The 21,023-nt window shown below is 35.7% G+C and overlaps 1 protein-coding gene across 1 annotated transcript in view; it reads right to left on the bottom strand.

The window, feature by feature from the left end:
* CNTLN (centlein) overlaps positions 1–21,023 on the bottom strand; it is a 184,743-nt gene that overhangs the window by 59,696 nt on the left and 104,024 nt on the right. Inside the window, exons 14-17 of the mRNA XM_042877561.1 lie at positions 14,600–14,649; positions 7,468–7,559; positions 4,877–5,397; positions 2,119–2,293 (exon numbers count right to left, since the gene is read on the bottom strand). Of these exons, the coding sequence (XP_042733495.1) occupies positions 2,119–2,293; positions 4,877–5,397; positions 7,468–7,559; positions 14,600–14,649 (838 nt within the window). The remainder of the gene's footprint in view (positions 1–2,118; positions 2,294–4,876; positions 5,398–7,467; positions 7,560–14,599; positions 14,650–21,023) is intronic.

Genomic DNA, 21,023 nt, shown 5'->3' with positions numbered 1-21,023 from the left:
AATCCTCATGGAGAAAAACTGAGTGTCTGACAAAGGTATCCTGGGGTGCTTTTCCAAGAGTGTCGCAGCAGGTCAAGGGAGGTGATTCTCCCCCTCTGCTCTGTCCCGGTGAGATCACATCTGGAATAGTGTCCAGTTCTGGGCTTCTCAGATCAAGAACAGCAATGATCTTCTAGAGAGAAGCAAAGGCACAAAGATGATAAAAGGTCTGAAGCATTTCCTATTTGAGGAAAGGCTTAGGGACCTGGGATTGTTCCATCTGGAGACGGGAACACTGAGAGGAGACCTCATCATTGATTATCACTAACTAAACGTAGGAGAGAAGTTGAAAAGGCTAGGCACTTTTCAGGGGCATGCAGTGAAAGAACTAGAGAAAATGGGCAGTGTTCCATACAAACATGCGGAAGATCTTTACTGTGAGGATGACAGAGCACTGAAACAGGCTGCTCAGAGAGATTGTGGAGATATTAACAGCTGTCTTGACTCTCTCCTGTGCAACCTACTGTAGGGAACTGATATTAGCAGGGGAGTTGGACTTGATCTCCAGAGGCACCTTCCAACCTCTACAATTCTCTCATTCTGTGATTTACCAGATTTTGCATCTGAGGCTTTTCTAGCCTCTCTTTGTGTGAAAATACCATTATGCAGCTGGAGTGTCCCCCTCAAAAGTTTTTTAAGATTTTTATTATTATTTTTGCTGTTTGGAATACTGGTAAAACCTGCTATACTGCAAAGAACACCAACATTTCTGAACTGTTTTGCAATGCCATCTTGTATACTTTTACAACAAGACACATTTTCAGATGAATTTCCAGTGAAGCATATACTCCTACTTAGCATTCCTACTTCCTATGAATGCTCAAAATTCCCTAGCTTGCTAAGTAAATGTATCAGAGTATTTCTGTTTATTGTTTCCAATTGGAACAGAACAAGTGCATTGCAGGCAAAAAGGAAAGACAGTCAGTCGAGAAAGTCCGGAGTCAGCTGAATGCCTCATCTTATATATCCTGAGTAAGGAATGGCAGGAGATAATGGGAGCAGCACACACTGTCAAGAGTTTCACAAATATCATGTGCATGTGCTCATGGTGTGTATTCCATACCAAAACAGTTGTGGAGAAATTTCCCTTTTTCCAGCTTTTTTGGCAAAACAATGGATCTTCTGGTAGAAACATTAAACCAAAATATATAACAAGACCAGAAATTTTGTATTTATTATAAGACTTTAGAGAACAAGAAAAGGAAATCTGTTTTCAAACTCCTCAAACAGTTATTTCACTGTACATAACAGAATTTCAAGGCAGTTTTCAAGCAGCACCAAGTTACTTAGTGCTTTAGTGCTGTTTCTTAACCTAATAAATAATAGTGTCTACTTGTATTTTAAACTCCATGATATAAAGTGATTTCTTTGGGCAAACACAGGAGAGGAAAAGTAGTCTAGACATTGCTCAGAAGTCCAAAAATGAGTCATCTATTATGGGTTGCAAAGAGCATCTGAAGACCTGAGAAACAACCAGCTGTCCCCATTCTGGGAGAAAACAGTACATGGATATTAGGAATAAGACAAGTGGTTCAAATCTCCAAAATAAATGTAAATGAGCTAAGTCAAAGCTAAAAGCATACTTTTCTTTTGACAGAATCACCTGGACAGACTTAGAGCCAAAACAATCTAAAATGGACATAACATTTTCTACTCATCGAATGAACTGAAAAGTAGTAATGCTTGACTAGTCAACACATCATTTTACTAGTGAGCAAATGGAGATATTCTTTGTTATGGACTGTGTCACTCAGATAAATTCTATGGTTTATCCAAATGAGAAATAGTTAAATTGAATGACTATGGCATTCTTTGTCTGGACTGTGAGACAGTAGGACTAACCTACAGTAGGTTTACATTTTTTAAACAGCTTTTGCACTCCAATGTATCTTTCAAATACTTTGCAGACTAATTCAGAAAATATGCTGAATGATAATAAAGCTCTACCTAACCACTGAATACCTGAAAGAAGATTTTCTTCCCAGATTACAAGAGCCAAATTAATTAAAACGAGAACAGCAGTCATAATATTAACTATTAAATTTCAAGATGCTGCACTAGAGAACAAAACATATATACCTTCTTCTTGTAGTGCTGGCTTTTGCCTTCTAAATGTGCAGTGTTGCAGGGCTTTTTGCCATCTTGTATTTGCTTTTTTCCCTGTTGTTTATTTCTGTCTGGTAACAGATCAATATCCTGCACTATCTTCATAGTCACTGCTTCCAGACTCTCAGGAGTTGGTATTTCAGAGTCACTAAAACAGCACATGAGGGAAAACAAAACAAAACAAAGCTAAGCATCAGCAATTCCTTTTAAAAGTTCCAAATAGCCAATAAGCAAGCATACAGAAAATACTACATGCAAGAAAGAAGAGAAAGTACTATAAAATCCAAAGAATACTAACGTGACTTATTCAGCAGATATTTACAAGTACAATAAAAAAGAAATCTCTGAAATTGTTTTCTCATCTCTGACAGTCCCTTCTGTCAAATGGAATTTCAGTACACGAGTAGAGTTCCTGAACATCATTCACAGAAGTGACAGATATGAAAAACTGTCACTTAATAGTCACTTAATAGTGCTTCTTGACTGTGAATGGCTTACACAGATACATTAAGAGTCCTCTGCATTTCCATATTCGATAGGAAGTAAAAGAAATGCACTATACTTAGTAACAATTTGTTTCAATTTATTTGTACTTTTGATGGAGACGAGCTCATAAACAACACTTCAGTGAAAATTCTAATATCCCTTTTGTAGCACTTTTAAATTCTATACAATTTAATATTTATGACACACAAATTGCATGTCATAGATAGGAACTGGGTGTAAAAACTACGTTCAACTACAAACTTTTCATTTTTCCCTTCAATTTATGATTTGATGTCAAAATATCAACACACTTTTAATTTCCAGTTGTTCATAGCCTTGGCCCAGATAATCATTTTTTTTCTAAATCAGTTCAGTCTACTTTAAAACGTAAATCTTGAAATATCACCTTCTGTACCATCAGTGGTTCTTTATCACCATTTGTGCAAACCATTTGTGAAGGAAACATTTGACTACAGCAATTTTGTTAATTATTAAACCAAGACATTTAAAGAGACTGAGTTCAGACTCTTAGAGACAACTGACTTCACAAAGTTCCATCATCATAAAAATCAATGATTGGAGATGGATAGTACTTAACCAGACAGAAGGCCTGAAATTGAGAAGAGTTTATACAGGAACACCATGCCCACCAAATCCTGTGCTGACAGACTGGCATTTCTATTGATTGGTAAGAACAGAAACCAACGTAATCTGTGCCATAGCAGAGATATGTTTCTAAGTGTGTGTATGATTTTCTCATCTGAATTTTTCCAAATAATAGTTTACTTAGACAGCAAAATGACTTAAATTTATAAATTCAGAGTCAATGTCTGACATACCACTGGCATAGAATAGCATATATTAAAACCAAGAACAAGCTAGATAAGAAATCTCCCTTGGTTTTTGAACATGACACCTTGAAATATCTCCTTCAAAAATGCTCACTCTTTTATGTCACAAATTTCCTAACCTGATATTTATATATCACATTAGGATATATAGGTATAAATATACTAAAGATAAAGGAATATAAGTATAAAGGAATTTATGGGTACAATTAATTTACACTTCAAACTCAACTTGAAATGGCAAATTTTTTTTGAACTTTGTCATAAAAAGCAAAACATGCTAAACTGAATAAAATTTCGTTAATTGTAATGAAATTGTAAGTAAAAATACATTTCAATACAATCAGATCTCCAATATTAAACAGAAAAACAAACTGGTACTGATGTTAGCAACAGACAAATTAGATTGTATTTAACTTTTCTTCTCTTTTGAGATACTGTATTTGGGAGCCCCTATTTTGCATAGGAAAAGACAGCAGAAGGTAATTCATTTGCCATTGCTGACTTGCTCCATATGACATATAAAGGTTATCATGAAAGCTACAAAGAAGACTCCATGTTCTTTACTGCTTCTCTATATTTTGGGGTAAGTACAGACTCGAGAAATTTCTTTAGGTGTCTCCTGCTATTAAGTACTGAAAGGTGAGATAACTGCTCACACAGGAGCTTACTGCAGCCTCATTTGTGTAGACACACAGAAGCAGAAGTAAAAATCATGAACATTTACAAATCTTGCCTGTGCAATTTTCAGAAAGCCCTGTGACTCATGACTGAGACTCTAAGCAGTAACAATTACCTTTAAAGAACCAATTTTTAACTATGATTCAATTAAAGTTAGTACAATGACGGTGGATAAAACATACATGAAATAATTAGTGTGGATGGTTCTTAATTTAGAGGATGTTAAACAGCTTGTAGACATCTGCTAGCAAGCTGAAATGGGTCATTCAAAATTTATCTAACTAAATTAAGGGGAAAAAATGTTTCTCCTCCCGGGTTGGCATGTCACAAGATAACTAAACCGACTTAGTAGGCTTGCCTGGGAATCCTTAGCTGTCAGTGGTGAATATGCAAAGGGCCAGCAAATTAAATCAACCTGCCAAACTGTCAATTTCAAGCCTCATGACTGCATGAAAATAGCATCACTGGAAGAAATCAAGCATTGCCTTCTTTTGGGTTTCCTGGCACCTATTCAAATACTCATGCAGTTGTGGCTAATTTTGCATGCAAATTTCAGTCAATAAACTCAGAACAAGACCTCCCAAGATATTTCAAAGGATCTGACAGTATTTTTTTTGAATACGAAATCAACAGTAGTTGAAATTCAATCTCCATTTGCTAGTGCTTTACATATGCACAGTGTCCCCTCTACAGGGCTAAGTTAATGAGAGCTGTACCTGCTTTCACTCACATCCTCCCAGCCGTCCTTACGGAAGTTCTCAAATACATTACTCATAACCTTGATGGACTGTTTGAGAAAAGCTCCATGATGTCCCAAAGAGCTCTTTTTCTTGGCTGCTTTTAATTTAACCTTGGTGCCTGTTATCTTGCAATTACATTGCCCAGAGGTTGCCGCTGCTTTGGCTTCACCCAGCAAACACGTCAGCTCCTCCACTTGACTCAGCAAATCTTCATTTTCATTTCTCAACCTGTTAGCTTCTGCCACTTGCCTCTTCAAGGAAGCAGCTTCTTTTTCCCGATCACCAATCACTATCTGAAGTTCTGCATTGTCTTTTTTTATTTCACGAATCCTCTTAAGTAGTTTTTCCAGCTCTCTTTCTCTTGTGTCTGCATCTTCCTTTTCCAATTTTAAAGATGCTTTCAAATCATTTTTCTCCTTCAGCAAGTCCTTGTTTACTTCTTTCTGTTTCCTTATTGCCCTTTCAATAGTTCTACATCTTCTTTCTAGTTGTTCTACCTAGCAAAAATAATTTATGCATTCATAATGTGTTAACCTATCCAGTAGATAAAATCCCCTTCTAAAACATATTTACTATATGACAATAATATTATACTAAGCACAAGGACAAAAGCAATCTAAAGTACTTAATTTAAAAATGATTCTAACATAGTGTAGATGAATACATTTTAGCTGCAATAATACAGCTGTTGAACAAAGGGCAGATGGTAAAAGAAGTTAAAATTCCAGGCAAAGTGACACAGAAGTTTAAATATGCTAATGAACTTTCCAGATGCATCTTAAGCTTGTTACTGATTTGGTTATACATACTAATTGAATTTAAATAAACATTTTAAGAAGGAAAACTATCTTGAAATACAGGCAACTTTGCACAAGCTATCTTAATCAACATGTTCTTTCCTGTGATATAAATATTCAAAATAAATATTAGTTTGAACTTTAAAAAAAAAAAAAGTATCATAGCAATAGATGTCAGAAGCTCAGTACTTAAAGAATACGAAGGCTGAAGTACATTTTCTATTCATAGGAAGGAAAAAACAACCCCATGTTTACGGTCTTTTCAATTACAGTTTGCAGAAGCAAACTTTGGTAGAAATTAGTAGCATTCCCACAATGAATAGACTGTATCATGGTTCCATAATCTTGCCAGGTGAAATGAGGAATATAAATATATTTTTTTCCAAATACTTCAACGGAATCAAGATTTATGATGAATTTCATAAATTTTCTTTTGCTCGCCACTGGTAAGCAATACTAGTACCTTTCTTCAACTATATTCCTAAACTGAGATTCTTCTATTATTATTCTTAGTTCTTTAAAGAAACCTTTTGCACTCACTAACACTTAAAGTCATGTATGACAAGTGCAAGAAAACAAACAATGAGTAGCTTCTATACTTATCCCTAAGGTACCACCATAATTCTGTATACCCATAGAGATAAAAATTATGTAGTACCTGGCAAATAAAATTATAGTTTTGAGATATAGATGATAACCAAGCATAAACTGTGTGACATTTCAGGTGGTAGCATTCAAATTATTTCAATTACTCACTCTACCTTAAGATAAATGAATGTGAGCACTTCCTATTCTGTGTGTTATTATTTTAACATGATGTTTGTCATTCAGTAATAACGAGATGACAGCCTTCATTGCCTGACCATATGGCAAGTGTTACAAGTATATGCAATCACATCATCTGCTGTAAATTACCATACTTCCTACAAGTTATTTCACAAATAAAAAATAAATAGACATACCCAAACTGACATTTGAAATTATAGATTTGTGCTTATTCGATTTAAGCATGCTTTTAAAGATTTATAAGTAATAAAACAAATATTGTTTTGCAAACTGAGAAACTAAAGGTATAATACTGTTTGAAGGATGTCTTTTCTTTGCAGCAAACAAGACATATGGTAAAATACAAGTGAGCCCTCTTAAGTGAACACCTGTTAACATACTAAACTACTTGTGTATATTATAAATGTCAATACAAACAGCAACTAGTTAAGAACATCTTGTTAGCTTATGAAGTAGAACACGTAGAATGTTGAGCAGTAAAGATTAAATACACATATTTGCTAAGCCAAAGATTAAATTTATTTTTTGAAAAGTGATAAACCCACATATTTAAAAATATTTGCAGGTGCAATGTTGTTCTAAATTTTATATAAAATAAGAAAATAATTGATCACTATTATTCATCAGTATTATTCTGTATCAAGAGATTTGTGGAGATTAACATCCAATATCATATAAAGTTAAATAATCAGCAAAAGAACTCAGGACATTTGAACTTAGAATGGGTAAATGCTAAACACGTGCAAGATTTAGATCATTTATTAGTTTTTAACACTTTAGCTCTAACAATTCTTTTAATTTACTATGCTTATCTCTCATGATATACACACAATTAATTCAGTAGAATTAATTTTTGACATAATTTTGGAAATCCATATTTTTCAATTATAAAATGAAAATTGAGGCCTGAATGCATGGGTGCTAGCTTACATATATGACTCTTAAGTTAAAATCTAGATGTGTTTGGTGGGTTTGCTGTCTTACCTTCTGTAGCCTCTGATCTGAACTGGCTTCCACATTCTTCTTTGGAGTACTGTTCTTGTTCCCATCATCTTCACTAAGCTTAAAAAGTAACCCTACCAGAATAAATAAATATATATATATATATAAAAAAATATGTATAAATAAATACATCTCTATCAGAGAATAAATAATACACTGTGACACCTACGATAACACTAAAACAATACCCAGACCTTGTAAGAAAATCCATTCTTCTGCAATTATTTATAACATGGTCTATTTCTTGACAAGCCTTTTGGTCAGTTTCTAAAGAGTGACCTCTTTTCAAAGTGCTCTGTCACATAATTATGAATCTTTGCAGCATCACAGTATTTTTTTATTTTTTTTTTTTAAGAGTACAACCTTTTCAAAGGTACAATAGATCTGCAGGTTAAAGACGCTGTACTTTCATTCCCATTTTTATTCTTTTATAGACTATTCTCTCTATGCCTTAAAAGCAGAATTCATTGCCTTTTTATCTACACAGTCGCTATGAGTTTTGTTCTCTAGGTCTTGTCCCCTGCTAGGCGGATCAGAGTGATTGGTGAACAAAGCAAACAGTAACAGAATTAGGATGGATGAAAACTTTAAACTCCTTTTTTGATAAGTGAAAGATCATGTACTTCACCAGATAAATCACACAAATCATTGGACTGTAATGCTGTGAATTCATAACAATTAGAAATTGATAGAAGTAATGAGAATAAAATTTACTCTATGCATCGCTCTCAGATATAGCTATGTACTTTAGGTACTAAAAATCCCACTAAAAGAATAATTTAAGAATTAATTATTCAACAGCATAAGAAAAAGTTTGCTGGTACTTATATACAATAAATCAGAAGTAAAATATACTGCATTTAGATTTTGCTTAAAAGCTTACCATTCACAAATTTCTCACTACTTACAGAAAAAAAGCAATTATACATCTCAGAAGGAGTTTTTTCTTAGAATATTAAAGATATTCAAGAACAACAACAAAAAAAAATTAATTCAACACTATAAAAAGAACACAATATTCACATTTCTTTTCTTCCCCGAAATTATTTTTAAGAATTAATCTTAAGGGATAAATATCTGTGTCATACAGTGAAAGTCTGCTTTAGAAGTATCATTTCAAACTACAAGCAGACACTGCAGGTCACTTAAAAACTTTTGATTTATAAACAAAGCAAGTGTAGAAGAAAACAGTGTTACTCTCTGTAGATTCACAATCCTCTTGATATAAACAGTGACTAACAAGTTTGTTAGAGTGAATTAGACCTTTCTTTTGTCTTTGGAACATGTCATGGCCAATTAATACTTCTGTATTCATGAAATAAATGGAGCACTATTCTAAAGATAATAAAAGCTGAAAAAGGTAAAACTACGCATCTGGGGAATATGTACCTTTACCTTGATATTAATATGTTAGTTCCCATGTTATTTCAGACTACAGTCCCCCAGCACAGTGGTACTGCATACATTTACAACATTCTCTAAGTAACACACAAAGATAATATGAACATGCTTTTCATCTTTTTCTAAATATTCACTCATTTGAATGTCTGTTGCAGCTTTTATATCAGCATTTACTGTAATTCACTGAAAAGAAAAATTATTTCCCACAGTCAAAGAAACTGATCAAAGCACACAAGGTGTTATGTTTATTATGTGGATATATTAAAATACAATTTACAAAACTATCTATAAATAAACATATGATATGCATGAGAATAAAGATGACTACTGCAGAACGGACAGAAAAATCTGCACATGTTCAGTTTTACCATGGAAGTCGAAAGCAAAATACATTAAAGAAAAGGCAAATGTCACTGTAGCATAACCCCTTCTATCAAGGAGAAAATAAATGGCCTACACAGCCTTCTTCTCTCCCTCCTCTCCTTCTAATTGATACATATTTGTTCACAGGAATTGGTTAGGGAGGCAATGAAACAGTATTAGCTATAACTGTGTGTCTATCTAAAACAGCAGACAGATTCATCACATCAATCTATTCAGCAACACATGGGATCTACCCACCATTCTCCTACACTAAAAATTCCAAGTTATCCTCAAGGAAGACTCGTAAGTCATAAAACCCACAATCTTCAGTCACTAAATTACAATGGCCTTATATAAGTAAACATATCCCACTGAGAAAACACAGTTAACTGCCAGCTTTGGAGCATAACACTTAGCTTCTAATTAATAGCCACAAAATCTGATTATCAGGTAGTTTGACACCGCTGACAAATGGTATCTGAACTGTGATACTACTCTCCCTACTAATATTTGTGTAAATCCTTTTTACAGAGAAAAAAAATGTCCATTAAAAAAAAATAATAAATAGTGGCATGTAAGTTGTTCCAGAAGTAATGCCACCTATTTATTTCCACGGAAATTACAACAGCAGAATAACACTATTTGATAAAACAAATGTATAGCTACAAAGCACCACTATTAGCTATGTATATTCACCAGCAATGAACAAGAGCCCGCATGCCATGCTCATAAAAATCTACATCAGTGGAGGTGATGTATTCTTTCACAGCTGCTATGAAGGCACTGTATCTAGGAAAATGTGCTCCACAGTCTTCAAACTGCTATGGGGCATGGCATTATGCTGCAACTAAAAGATGTTCTTTGGCTTGACTCTGTAACTTTAAGCCTCCAGCTTAGTCACTGTCAGGATGTTTGGTCAGAGATGATGTTTGTCTGGGTTCCAGGAAATCCAGAAGGACCATCCCTTTCTTATCCATAAAGAAAGTGCACATCACTTTACCCGCTAAGGACAGTGTCCCAAAATTTTTCTTCCATGAAGAATTCACTTGTCGCCACTCCACAGACGGTCATTTTGGCTCCAGTTTGTAGTGGTGACACCACACCTCGTTGCTGATGATGTGATGTAGGGAACTGTCACCTTCTGACTCGTACTGGTTCAATAGCTCCTGGCAAACTTGCATATACTGTACTTTCCATTTCTGTATGAGCATTCCTGGGATCCACTTGGTGCACACTTGGTGATATTCCAACATTTCCACCATCGTTTCCAACACAATGAAGCCAATATTCAGCTCCAGACACAGTTTGCTTGTTGATAATGTACCTGTTCACATCAATGAGTTGATTGAGATTCATTTTTTTGTATGACTATCAGCACAGCTGTCCAGAACATGGCTGCCACCTCTGCTGAAAGACACCACTGTGTTCACATCCACTGTTTGGTCCCCATAAACATTCAGCAAGCATTGATGAATGTCACTGGACATCATATTTTCCTTATGGAGGAAACTAATAACATACCATTGCTTCACATGCACTTCAATGTCAGCTGTCATTCTGTCAGACTGCCCTTCTGCAGCCCCCCTACAGATAAAAGGTGCCATGGTGTAGAAAGCCATTGTTTTACTGATTGCAGTACTAATCTCCCATGTTCTCAATAATGTTTAAGTAGAAAAAAAAGGTGGAAAGGACCACTGAACACCTGAAGAGAAGGCCATTCACACTAATGAACTGGTGACATGACATATTCGGAGAGACTCCAAAATGCCAGAAGCCTTCAAACTGCCTCAGAAGAAACAGAGGGACTTACCACTTACTTTAATGAGGTGCTTCATATTTTTATGAGTAGGATTAGATGGACTCTTTTACCAGCTTTTGGAGAAAGAGACATAAGTTTCTGACAACACACTGTTTACATTCAGGCAAATATAATTACATGAACAGTGAGGTAAATGTGGATTTTTTTCATTCTGAACAATAATTCATGCTAGCAAAACGCCTTAGACAGCTGAGTTAGAACAGACAAAATTAAGAATGGTAAGAACAGTTTCCTTTTTACCTGACCTTTGTCTCCTAGTTAGAGAAAAATGGGGAATAGTTTAAACTAAAAGACAGTAGATTTAGATTAAATGTTAGGAAGAAATTCTTTATTATTTTGAGAGTAGAGAGGCACTGGGACATACTGAACAGAGAAGCTGTGGATTCCCTATCTCCAGAGGTGTTCAAGGCCCCAGCAGCCTGACCTATTACTTGGCAACCCAGTCCATAGCAGAGAGTTGTAACTATAAGTTCTTTAAGGTTCCTTCCAGTGAAGCCATTCTGTGATGATTCTATGGATCCATGAAAAATGGTACAGAATAGGAATAAGGATACCTAGCACTTCCTTCTGACAAACACAACCAGTATCTATTTAAGTCAGACAATAGTGCCTAATTTTTTTAATCCAGAGAAGCTCCGTTGTTTTTCCAGAATCTATCCCTGGATCTTAAAATGCCTGGTGGACACAGGTATCTACAACGGAGAAAACGAATTCCAACATATTTCATAAGCTGAGTAATTTATTGCCAGGTTTATCACAGAATGATAGAATGGCTTGGGTTGAAAAGGACCACAATGACCATCTAATTTCAACCCCCCTGCTATGTGCAGGATCACCAACCACCAGACCAGGCTGCCCAGAGCCACATCCAGCCTGACCTTGAATGCCTCCAGGGATGGGGCATCCACAACCTTCTTGGGCAACCTGCTCCAGTGTGTCACCACCCTCTGTGTGAAAAACTTCCTCCCAATATCTAACCTAAATCTCCCCCATCTCAGTTTAAGACCTTTCCTGCATGTCCTATCACTATAGGACCCGAGTAGGAAAAAAAAGTAGGACCCGAGGAAATGGCCAGAAGTTGTACCAGAGAAGGTTTAGTTTGAGCATTAGGAGAAACTTTTTCTCTCAGAGAGTGGTCAGGCACTGGAATGGCTGCCCAGGGAAGTGGTGGAGTCACTGTCCCTGGCAGTGTTCAAGAGGCTCCTGGATGAGGAGCTACGTGATATGGTTTAGTAGCATGTGGTACTGGGAATGGCAGGGTGGTCGGACTAGATGATCTTGCAGGTCGTTTCCAACCTTGTGACTCTATGATTCTATGATTCTATCCACACTCGTAAACAGCTGTTTCCCCTTGTGTTTATAAGCTCCCTTCAAGTACTGGAAGGCCACAGTGAGGTCTCCCCGGAGCCTTCTCTTCTGCAAGCTAAACAATCCCTCAAGCTTTCTTCATAGGAGAGGTGCTCCAGCCCTCTGATCATCTCAGTGGCCCTCCTCTGAACCCACTCCAAGAGCTCTACGTCCTTCCTGTCCTGGGGGCCCCAGGCCTGGACACAGTCCTCCAGATGGGGCCTCACAAGAGCTGAGTAGAGGGGGACAATCACCACCCTTTCCCTGCTGGCCACCCCTTTGTTAATGCAGCTCAGAACACAGTTGGCCTTCTGGGTTTCATTTCAGAAATGAAAATGTACTTGGCTAGGAAGTTAAAAACTGTATTCAGATCACATCAAATTTTGTCTCTCAGTAAATGCCAGATAACAGATCAAAGGTTTTACTTTTATTTGGGAAAGGACTTAAATACTATTTTAGGGCAAAGGGTGCACATACCTTTGTAACTCATGAGCCAGAATTACTTAAAAGCTCTCAATTACATCCATAGATAGCCATCAATCCTCAGTCTTTTTTAATATATTCTTCCAGAAAATATCAGCCAGCTCATGAAAGTGTCTGCAGCACTGAAACATCCTAGCATTTGCAAGTGGATAAATAAGAAAACTACTTTTCACAGACTGAATAGTACTTTTTTATACCTCAAATGGTAAAAGCTTGAAAATGGCTGGAATCAGTTCAGCCGTACATGCTAAAAAAAGTATTGCCTAATGCATATTGTCAGACTTGATTTTCTAACTTGGAAAAAAAAAAAAACAAAAAACCACCAACCCTGTTCATCTAAATAATACCTGTCACAACACATGCTGGAAGACCTATCTAAAATTTTTGTAAAGTAATTCACTAGGAACTGAACAGTTTTTCTCAGTTCTAATTCTAAAACAACGATTGTACCAGTAACCAAACCAGAACTGTGTACCCACTAGTCCATTTATAAAAAGAATATATTTTCATTTAAAATATTAATGAAAAATGGGGGAAAAAAAAGACTAGCTGTTACAGTATCAAACATGTAAAGAGCTGGCAGTGTCACAGATCTGACTGTTTTATTGAAAACACAAGGTTAGTGTTCAGCAGACTCTTGACTTTTTTTCACTGCTGGTTGCCTTTCCACTTCTCTCTACGCAAAGAATGACTACATTGGCAAAAATAAAGAACTGCTTTTAAAAGTTGGTATTTTAAACCTTTGCTAGTTTTCTTCAGCTTTGTGTGTGACTGTGACAGTAAAACATAAGAAGTAACACAAAAGGAAACAATGATGTTCCAACTTCAGCAGATGGAGATTTCCATTATTTTTTTGTATCATAAAGCAAACTAAAGGAAAAAAAACATTCAGTTTTTCACTCAAGTGGTCAACGTTACCACATGAAATGAAACAGACTAACAGCAGAAAAATGAGATACAGAATGATAAGGCTTTGTTGCCAAAACATGGTTCTTTAGCAGAATACTTCTACTGCTCTTGCAGAATATTGCACACAAGGACTTCCCCACAGATTTGGCAACCAGATGGACTGTGGATTACTTCAAGAACAGCAAATAACTTACAGAATCAGAGTGATAGAGGAAATGATAATATATTACCTATCTTCACAGAACCATCAACTATTGTACAGACTGCAAAGATATAAAAGAAGGTATCCATGATGAACTCTTACAAGAGATCCAACATTTTGATTTCCTTTTGAATCCACAAGCTTTGAGAGATAGCTATTATAAAAAGAAGTCTGAATGAGCATGAAATTTCTGTATCACTGTATTTCAGAACATCAATAGCAGTTCATATTCTGGAGAAAACCACAAATGCATAAGCATGTTTTAGATATTATATACATACAAATATAAACATATTTTAAACAGAAAATATATATAAATTTCTTATGTAGATTTTACACATCAAAATTTCAACTTTTTTGACAATAAAAATTGTCCTTGATTTCACAGACATGCAGAGAACTTCAGGAGAAACAGCTTTGAAACAAAATTTGTGGCCTTATGCTTACAAAATATATATTCAAGAATAAATTACCATTTGGAGACAAAATAACTTTAAAACTAGTATTTCTCTTAGGGTGTGTACACACTTAAAACACAATACCTTCTCTCTTGTTTTAAACATAGTTGAACTGCTGTACTGTAAACTTACCCACAGACTGGTGTACTTTCATCTGATCTAATTCCTCTTCAAGACTCAGTCTTCAAAAGAGTAAATTTAAAAAAAAAAAAAAAAAAAGTAAGAACCATAAATCAACCATAAGCGTTTGCTGTTAATCAAAATTAATCATATTAATATACTGTCAGGAATAAGTAGGAATAAGTTGTCAGTCCTCAGAAATTCATGTAATAATTTATTAAGAGCAGATTCCAAATATAAAGAGTTACTGGTACAAGAGCTGATTAAAACTTACAGAAATAAATTTATAAAATTCAGATAAATTTTTGGTGGTAACATACACCAAGTTTCAGCTAGTCCTTTTTAGGTAATGAAACGATAACAACGATAAAGTCATAATGCTAAAGTTTCAAAGTAAAATTGAGAAATGCTAAATTAATTATATTACTTCCTGTTGGCTCATTTATACACGCGTTTTCTGATACAATCTCTAATTTTACAGTTACAGTCTATTTCAACAATAACATTCCGCCCATTTTAGGTCAGGATACAACACCACATACAATGAGAGAGAGCAGTCATTTAAGATGCAGATTTAAAAAATAACCTCATTCAGTACATATAACATTCTTCCAGTTTTGCTCTGAAGGCTGGACTGCCAATCCCCTAGCAGCCTATTCTGGTGAACTAACAATAGCAGCAACTAAATGCTTCACAAGAGATTTATTTTCTTTTCAAAACCCTCTGAGGTGAGACAACAGAAAATCAGGACAAAATATCTGCTAACTTAAGGAAAGGGTTATGCACAGTTCTTTGAAGCATTCTGTATGTTTAGCACTTCTCTCAGCTGCAGATCTAAATATTGCAATTCATACCCCATAGTCTCACGTGGAGAGTATGAAAAACTTTTCACAAAGAAAACAAGAAACATATGAAAAGCTAAGGTAACTTGCTTTGCACACAACTCCAGCTACTTTCAGGACCACCCAGCTTCATGGACTGACTTTCTTTGCTCTTCTTTCATTTTCTATGCCTCAGTCATCATTAACTTCTATTACACAAATTACAATGGCCTTTACCACTATCTGTTACTCATATCATGTCCATTTCCTGCACCAAATGGCAAGCTGCTCACTTGAAAAAAAAGCACAAACATTTGCTAATTGTGTGTTTAAATACTAAATTCAAAATTATATGAATGCAAGGGAGTGAATTAGGATTATCTTAGAATCCTCACTGCCTGTAGCTCTACCTTCCAAGCACGTTAGTTTTCATCTTCAAAAACACATTTGAATGAACACATTTATACATACATGAACAGACATATCCATGCATCCCTTCTACATGCTAGTCAAGTGGCAAGTACACGATTTTTATAAAGAATTAATAAACACAAAAACTTCCAAAGTGATGGAAGATGTGGAAGCAAAAAAAAATAATAAGTAAAAAGTAAAGGAGTAGGTTTCTTCAGTCACTTGCAAATTTGTCTGTGAAATACACTTCAACTGAAGGCAGGCTCTACCTAGACTGGAAATACTTCAGCTAGGGTAGACAAGAAGTTACAATGTGTCATACAGGATCCAAGTCAACTGAAGTCTTGAACAAATTTTAGAAATGCCCAAGCGAATCATACCAGTGCTGGATCCATTCTGCACCAAACCTTTATGTACAGAAGACGCAAAAGCAGATGTTACTTCAAGAAAGTGCACAAGCCTGTTTCTGCAGTCCTGTTTTTTCACCCTCAAAGTGGCATCTAAACACCTCCCTTTCCACTCCTGTAATTTATTCCCTGTTGCTAGAAGGATCTTTCCTCCAATCCTACAGAAATGGGATTTATTTATAACCTTTCATGTGGAGCCTTGAAAAAGATCTGCCAAAGGCATTTTGAAAATACAGGTTAGATTCTACCCACATGGTTACTGGAATAGTCTGCAATTCCAGCAGGTTAATGAAGCAGAATTTCCCTTTACAGAAGCCACACTGATTACTTCCAAAAAAACCTGAGTTTACCTGTTTCCGTGTTCACTGATATCTCTCCCTCTCCTTCTTCCCCTGCCCCTTTTTTTTTTTTTTTTTTTTGTAAAGACAATACTGCCATATTCTAATGTATGGAAGCAGCCAGTCTTACTGGTCTGGAGCTCCCTCTGGAGCTCTTTTTGCAGATGGGAGTTAACAGTGGCAACCTGCCAGTCCACTATCACAGTAGCTGTTTATGAGGTTACAGTTCAGTAATTTCATACTTGAGCTTGGGTGTGAAGATATTAACATCAAAATACTAGCAACTGTTTTACTTGCTTGGCTTTATTATTGCCGTGCAGTTACTTCAAAAAAAAATCTAACACATCTGATCTATCTGCTGTGAGGAACACAGCAATGGTTGACATCTTCAGCAGGGAAGGCTGCAAAGATTCACTGAGCTGTTCTTTAACAGCCTTGTAATCTCAGTGTATCCTTTTACAGTTACCATTAAGCAAATCTACAAGCTTCCTAATTGGCTTATTTTTCACATCATTTAAGGAAAATTATACTAGCACAGCTTAAGCGTCCTTTAAAAATTATTCTTCAGTTAGCTTCTTCAGCCTTCTCATCTTCCCGACTGCATTTGAACAGCCACTGTTTATTGGCCTTCCTGCTCTCACCAAAGCAAGCTTAAGCTTCAAATGCTGGCTTTTTATCTTAAAGGTCAAATATTCTTAAGACTGCTATGTTTTTGAATTTTATTTTACGTTTTAAGTTGCAGTACACATTCTTGTTGGGCTTTTAATTCAGTATTTTTCTCACTGCCCATGAGAATAAGATGGCAGCAGGCAACATGCTCCAGATTGGCCAGGCCCTTAAGACAGTCTCCCATCGTCTTACTGCCAAACAGCTGAGATCTGGTGGTGCAAAGTACATGAAGGGGCTGGAAAACTGCCAGGCTCAAAGGGTGATGATCCTTGCTGTGAAGTCTAACCGACAGCCAGCAATTAAAGACAACACTCTCATGAATCCACACCAGAGCTCCTAAATATTTTTATCAACAACTGAAATACAGGTAAGGGTGCCACTTGGCAAGTACACAGACAGTATAAAACTGAAGGCAGCAACTGATACAACGGAGGACGGGTCTGCTGCTCAGGAAGATGGCAACAGGCAGAGAAAACAGGCTGACGACACTCATAAAAGCCCAAGTCCTGTCAGAACAACTCTACGCATCAGGGCAGCCTAGAAGACAACTAGCTGTAAAGCAGCTTTGCAGAAAAAGTGGGGTCCTCCAGCACAATGAGCTGAACATAAGTTGAGTAGTCTTTGTGACATCTTCCTAGCACATCTTACTTATTACCAGAGTATAGGACTTCTATCCAAAAACATTACACAGTGCTGCCATTTTCCTGTAATAGTTGCACAGTACCACACCTAAAAAATCCTTTTTATACCCTATCACTCTCTAACCATGTACTCCTACTCTCCCACTGCTGCAAAGCTAGTGTCTGGGCAATGCTTTATTCCAGAGATCACCTTTGTTCCTCCAGGTCTCAAAGTTATGATGTCAGAATTTCAATCTGATGTAAAGTAGTCTAGGCCCAAATCTTATTTTTTTGGCATCTAGCAATGGCACAGAAGTATCTGTATATAATTTCTCCATTACGTTGCTTTGTATGCCAGTCAACTAGTGGTACTGACAACATTTTAGAAGAGATTTCCTTTTCTTTTGTTTACCATTACCAGCACCAGCTTCCTTCTTTCACAAAAGAGTCCATTTACTACAGAAATATTCATGGTCCAAATGGACATGGGGGCAAAAAATAGATTGCAGATCTCATTACTTCATGGGCCCCTCTAACAGAATATATTCCTTCTTAGAAACAGGATGTTCTCTTTTACCGGACTTAAGTTCTTCACAGCAGCACATAACAGAAAATGCCTTCTGTGCCAGTAGCCACACATGTTTTGCTAAAACTAACTGGATAAACTGTCTCCTACAGGTGCAGGAAAACTGCTGCTCACTTACAAACTTACTTTTTTGAAAATCTAGGTAAATTTATGTAAGTATAGTTCCACCTTTTGAACTATCTCTCATTCTATTTCATCACTAATAGTTATTGAATTGGTTTGTTGGCTTGTTTTTTCTAATCTCTGAACTGTTACAATCGTTTGTTCATAAAATTTTTAGGTCTGTAATGTGGAAACTATTCCAATCCAGGGCAACAAAGTTGACAAACTTATAATTAAGTCATCTGAGAACATATTCTACACTGCTTTTCACTCAATCTTTTCTTTCTTAAAAGTAAACATGACATGGCAACCTTCAAGCCTTTTTTCCTACAAACCTTTTAAGGCAAATACAGTACTAACATAGAAAATTAAATAATAATCTGTCTGGACTCATACTGCACACTTTTTACAAAAGCAGAATATGACAGAGAAATACAAAAATAATTGTGTTTTTTTAACATGATTATATCAATATTGCCATAAGTGCTTCTATATTTCAAGGCAAAAAAAAAAAACAGAGCAACAAATGCAATGTGAAGAACCAGATACAGAAGCATGTAGCTGTTCCTTGCTGTCCTTGCTGTTTGTTCCCAGCTGAGGAGTAGAGTATGCTCTTATACACCTGAATGTGACATGCTATTCTAGCTAGAACTTGTTTAAAAAAAACAAAAAAAATCTATACTGCATTATAACAAATATCTAGTTCAGTCGCCTACAATCCACAGCAGAAGTACCACAGCCTCTATTTCGTCAAAAGAGAGAAGAAAAAAGGGGAAAGATATAATCTGGTCTTCTTGAAGAGTGCAATTTATTTCAGAGATGGTCTGATTTTTGCTTTCCCACAGAACAAGTAAATATGATCAGAAGCATCAAAGAAGCATCTAAGTAAGAAACTTCCTGAGAAACAAGAGGAGGTTGGAGGAAGTTAAGGTAACTAAGTCATATAACACTGCTGAAGTATAATGTAATGCTAGAAGAAATGACTCAACCTGGAAAAACACTAGGAAGGTGTTGCTTTCCAGCCTCCCATTTACACCTTCACTTCATTTGAACAAGATACTTTTAGTTCCTGTCTAACAAAATTTACAGCTGGGATTTGAAAACAAGTACATTTTCTTAAAACTGTACTTGTCAAGACAAAACAGATCTTCATTCATGCTTTGGCTGATTCAGTGCTCCATCACACAGATGCCAACCTAATACGCATGAACTGACACACTTTTACCAAACATTGCCTTCCTCTTCAAAATTTCTTTCAAACAGGTAAGCATTCATGCACACATTTCCCCAAAAGTGGGACTGCTTTTAACTGACCACATCTAGCACAACCTCCTAAATGAACCAGACATCTCTTAGGAAGTAGGTTATGTAGTTGAAGAGAACTGTGATCCAATGCATGAATTCCTGTGATATGTGTTAAAGAGGGATTAATCTGTTTAAAGGATCAGAAATAATCTCAAATAAGTGATGTATGGTAACACAGAGTACTAACCTACTAGAATCTGAGAATCAGAACAGCAGCAGAGAGTGAATAACATCTTCCAATCCTGCTTCAGAAGACAAAGCTAATAATTTGCTGCAATTATTTTGAGCATATACTCACTGCCTTACTACAGTTTTTTTCATGGTCAGTTTCAATTACCACATACAATAATGGAAAGAAGAGATGCTTTAAGTTTTGATACTAACTGAAAAGGGATTTTTTTGATGTATTGAAAAACCTGTGATTGATTTAGCTCCTGTTGAGGAAAGACATCATGTTTATGTTATCTGAAAAGTTCCAAGACATAAGCTAAAGCTGAGAGATGGAATCTCTGAAGATATTTCTACAGAGCAAAGGTAATTTCTCTGTACAGTCTTTCCTACTGATTTTAGTCCTGAGGCACAGATATCGAAATGAAGTCTTTGCATATTATTAGTACATGTCTCCTACGTCTTTTGATAGTAGAAATTCTAGGAGTTAGAAGTAGGTAATTTTGAAGATTATGTATATTTTAGATGTCTTATATTAATCCCCACAGAACTGCTCTTCTAGCAATTTTTTTTAGGATTGATCAACATTTTTCTAGTTTTGCAATTATATCTTACTACAAGCTAAACATTAAAAAAAAAAAAAAAAGCATATTTTGAAATTTTTGGATGGTATCAAATTATTTTTTTACTTGAAACCAGTGTCTAAAAAAAAATTCAACTCTGTGAATTAGGTTTATTACCTTTCTTGTTTCAGATTATAATACTTGGTGGCATAAATACTATAGTGTATGTCCCAAAATGTTCTATGATTTTATTAAAAAAATTAAAAAATTAAAAAAAAATTAAAAGAAAAGGTCAATAGAAAAATCTGACTCAGAAAGAAATGATTAAGATTCTAAATCAAATACATACAGCAATGGAAAAGGAAAGCCTGTGATAACTGTAATAGGAAAACAAAAATCTTTTATTTTTATTTTATTTTATTTTACTTTTGTTCTGTTGACTCAAA

The sequence above is a fragment of the Lagopus leucura genome, unplaced genomic scaffold (genome assembly GCF_019238085.1).
Source record: "Lagopus leucura isolate 7727_CA_CO unplaced genomic scaffold, USGS_WTPT01 Super-Scaffold_100018, whole genome shotgun sequence".
NCBI lineage: Eukaryota > Metazoa > Chordata > Aves > Galliformes > Phasianidae > Lagopus > Lagopus leucura.
This window is presented reverse-complemented; position numbering and strand designations above follow the sequence as displayed.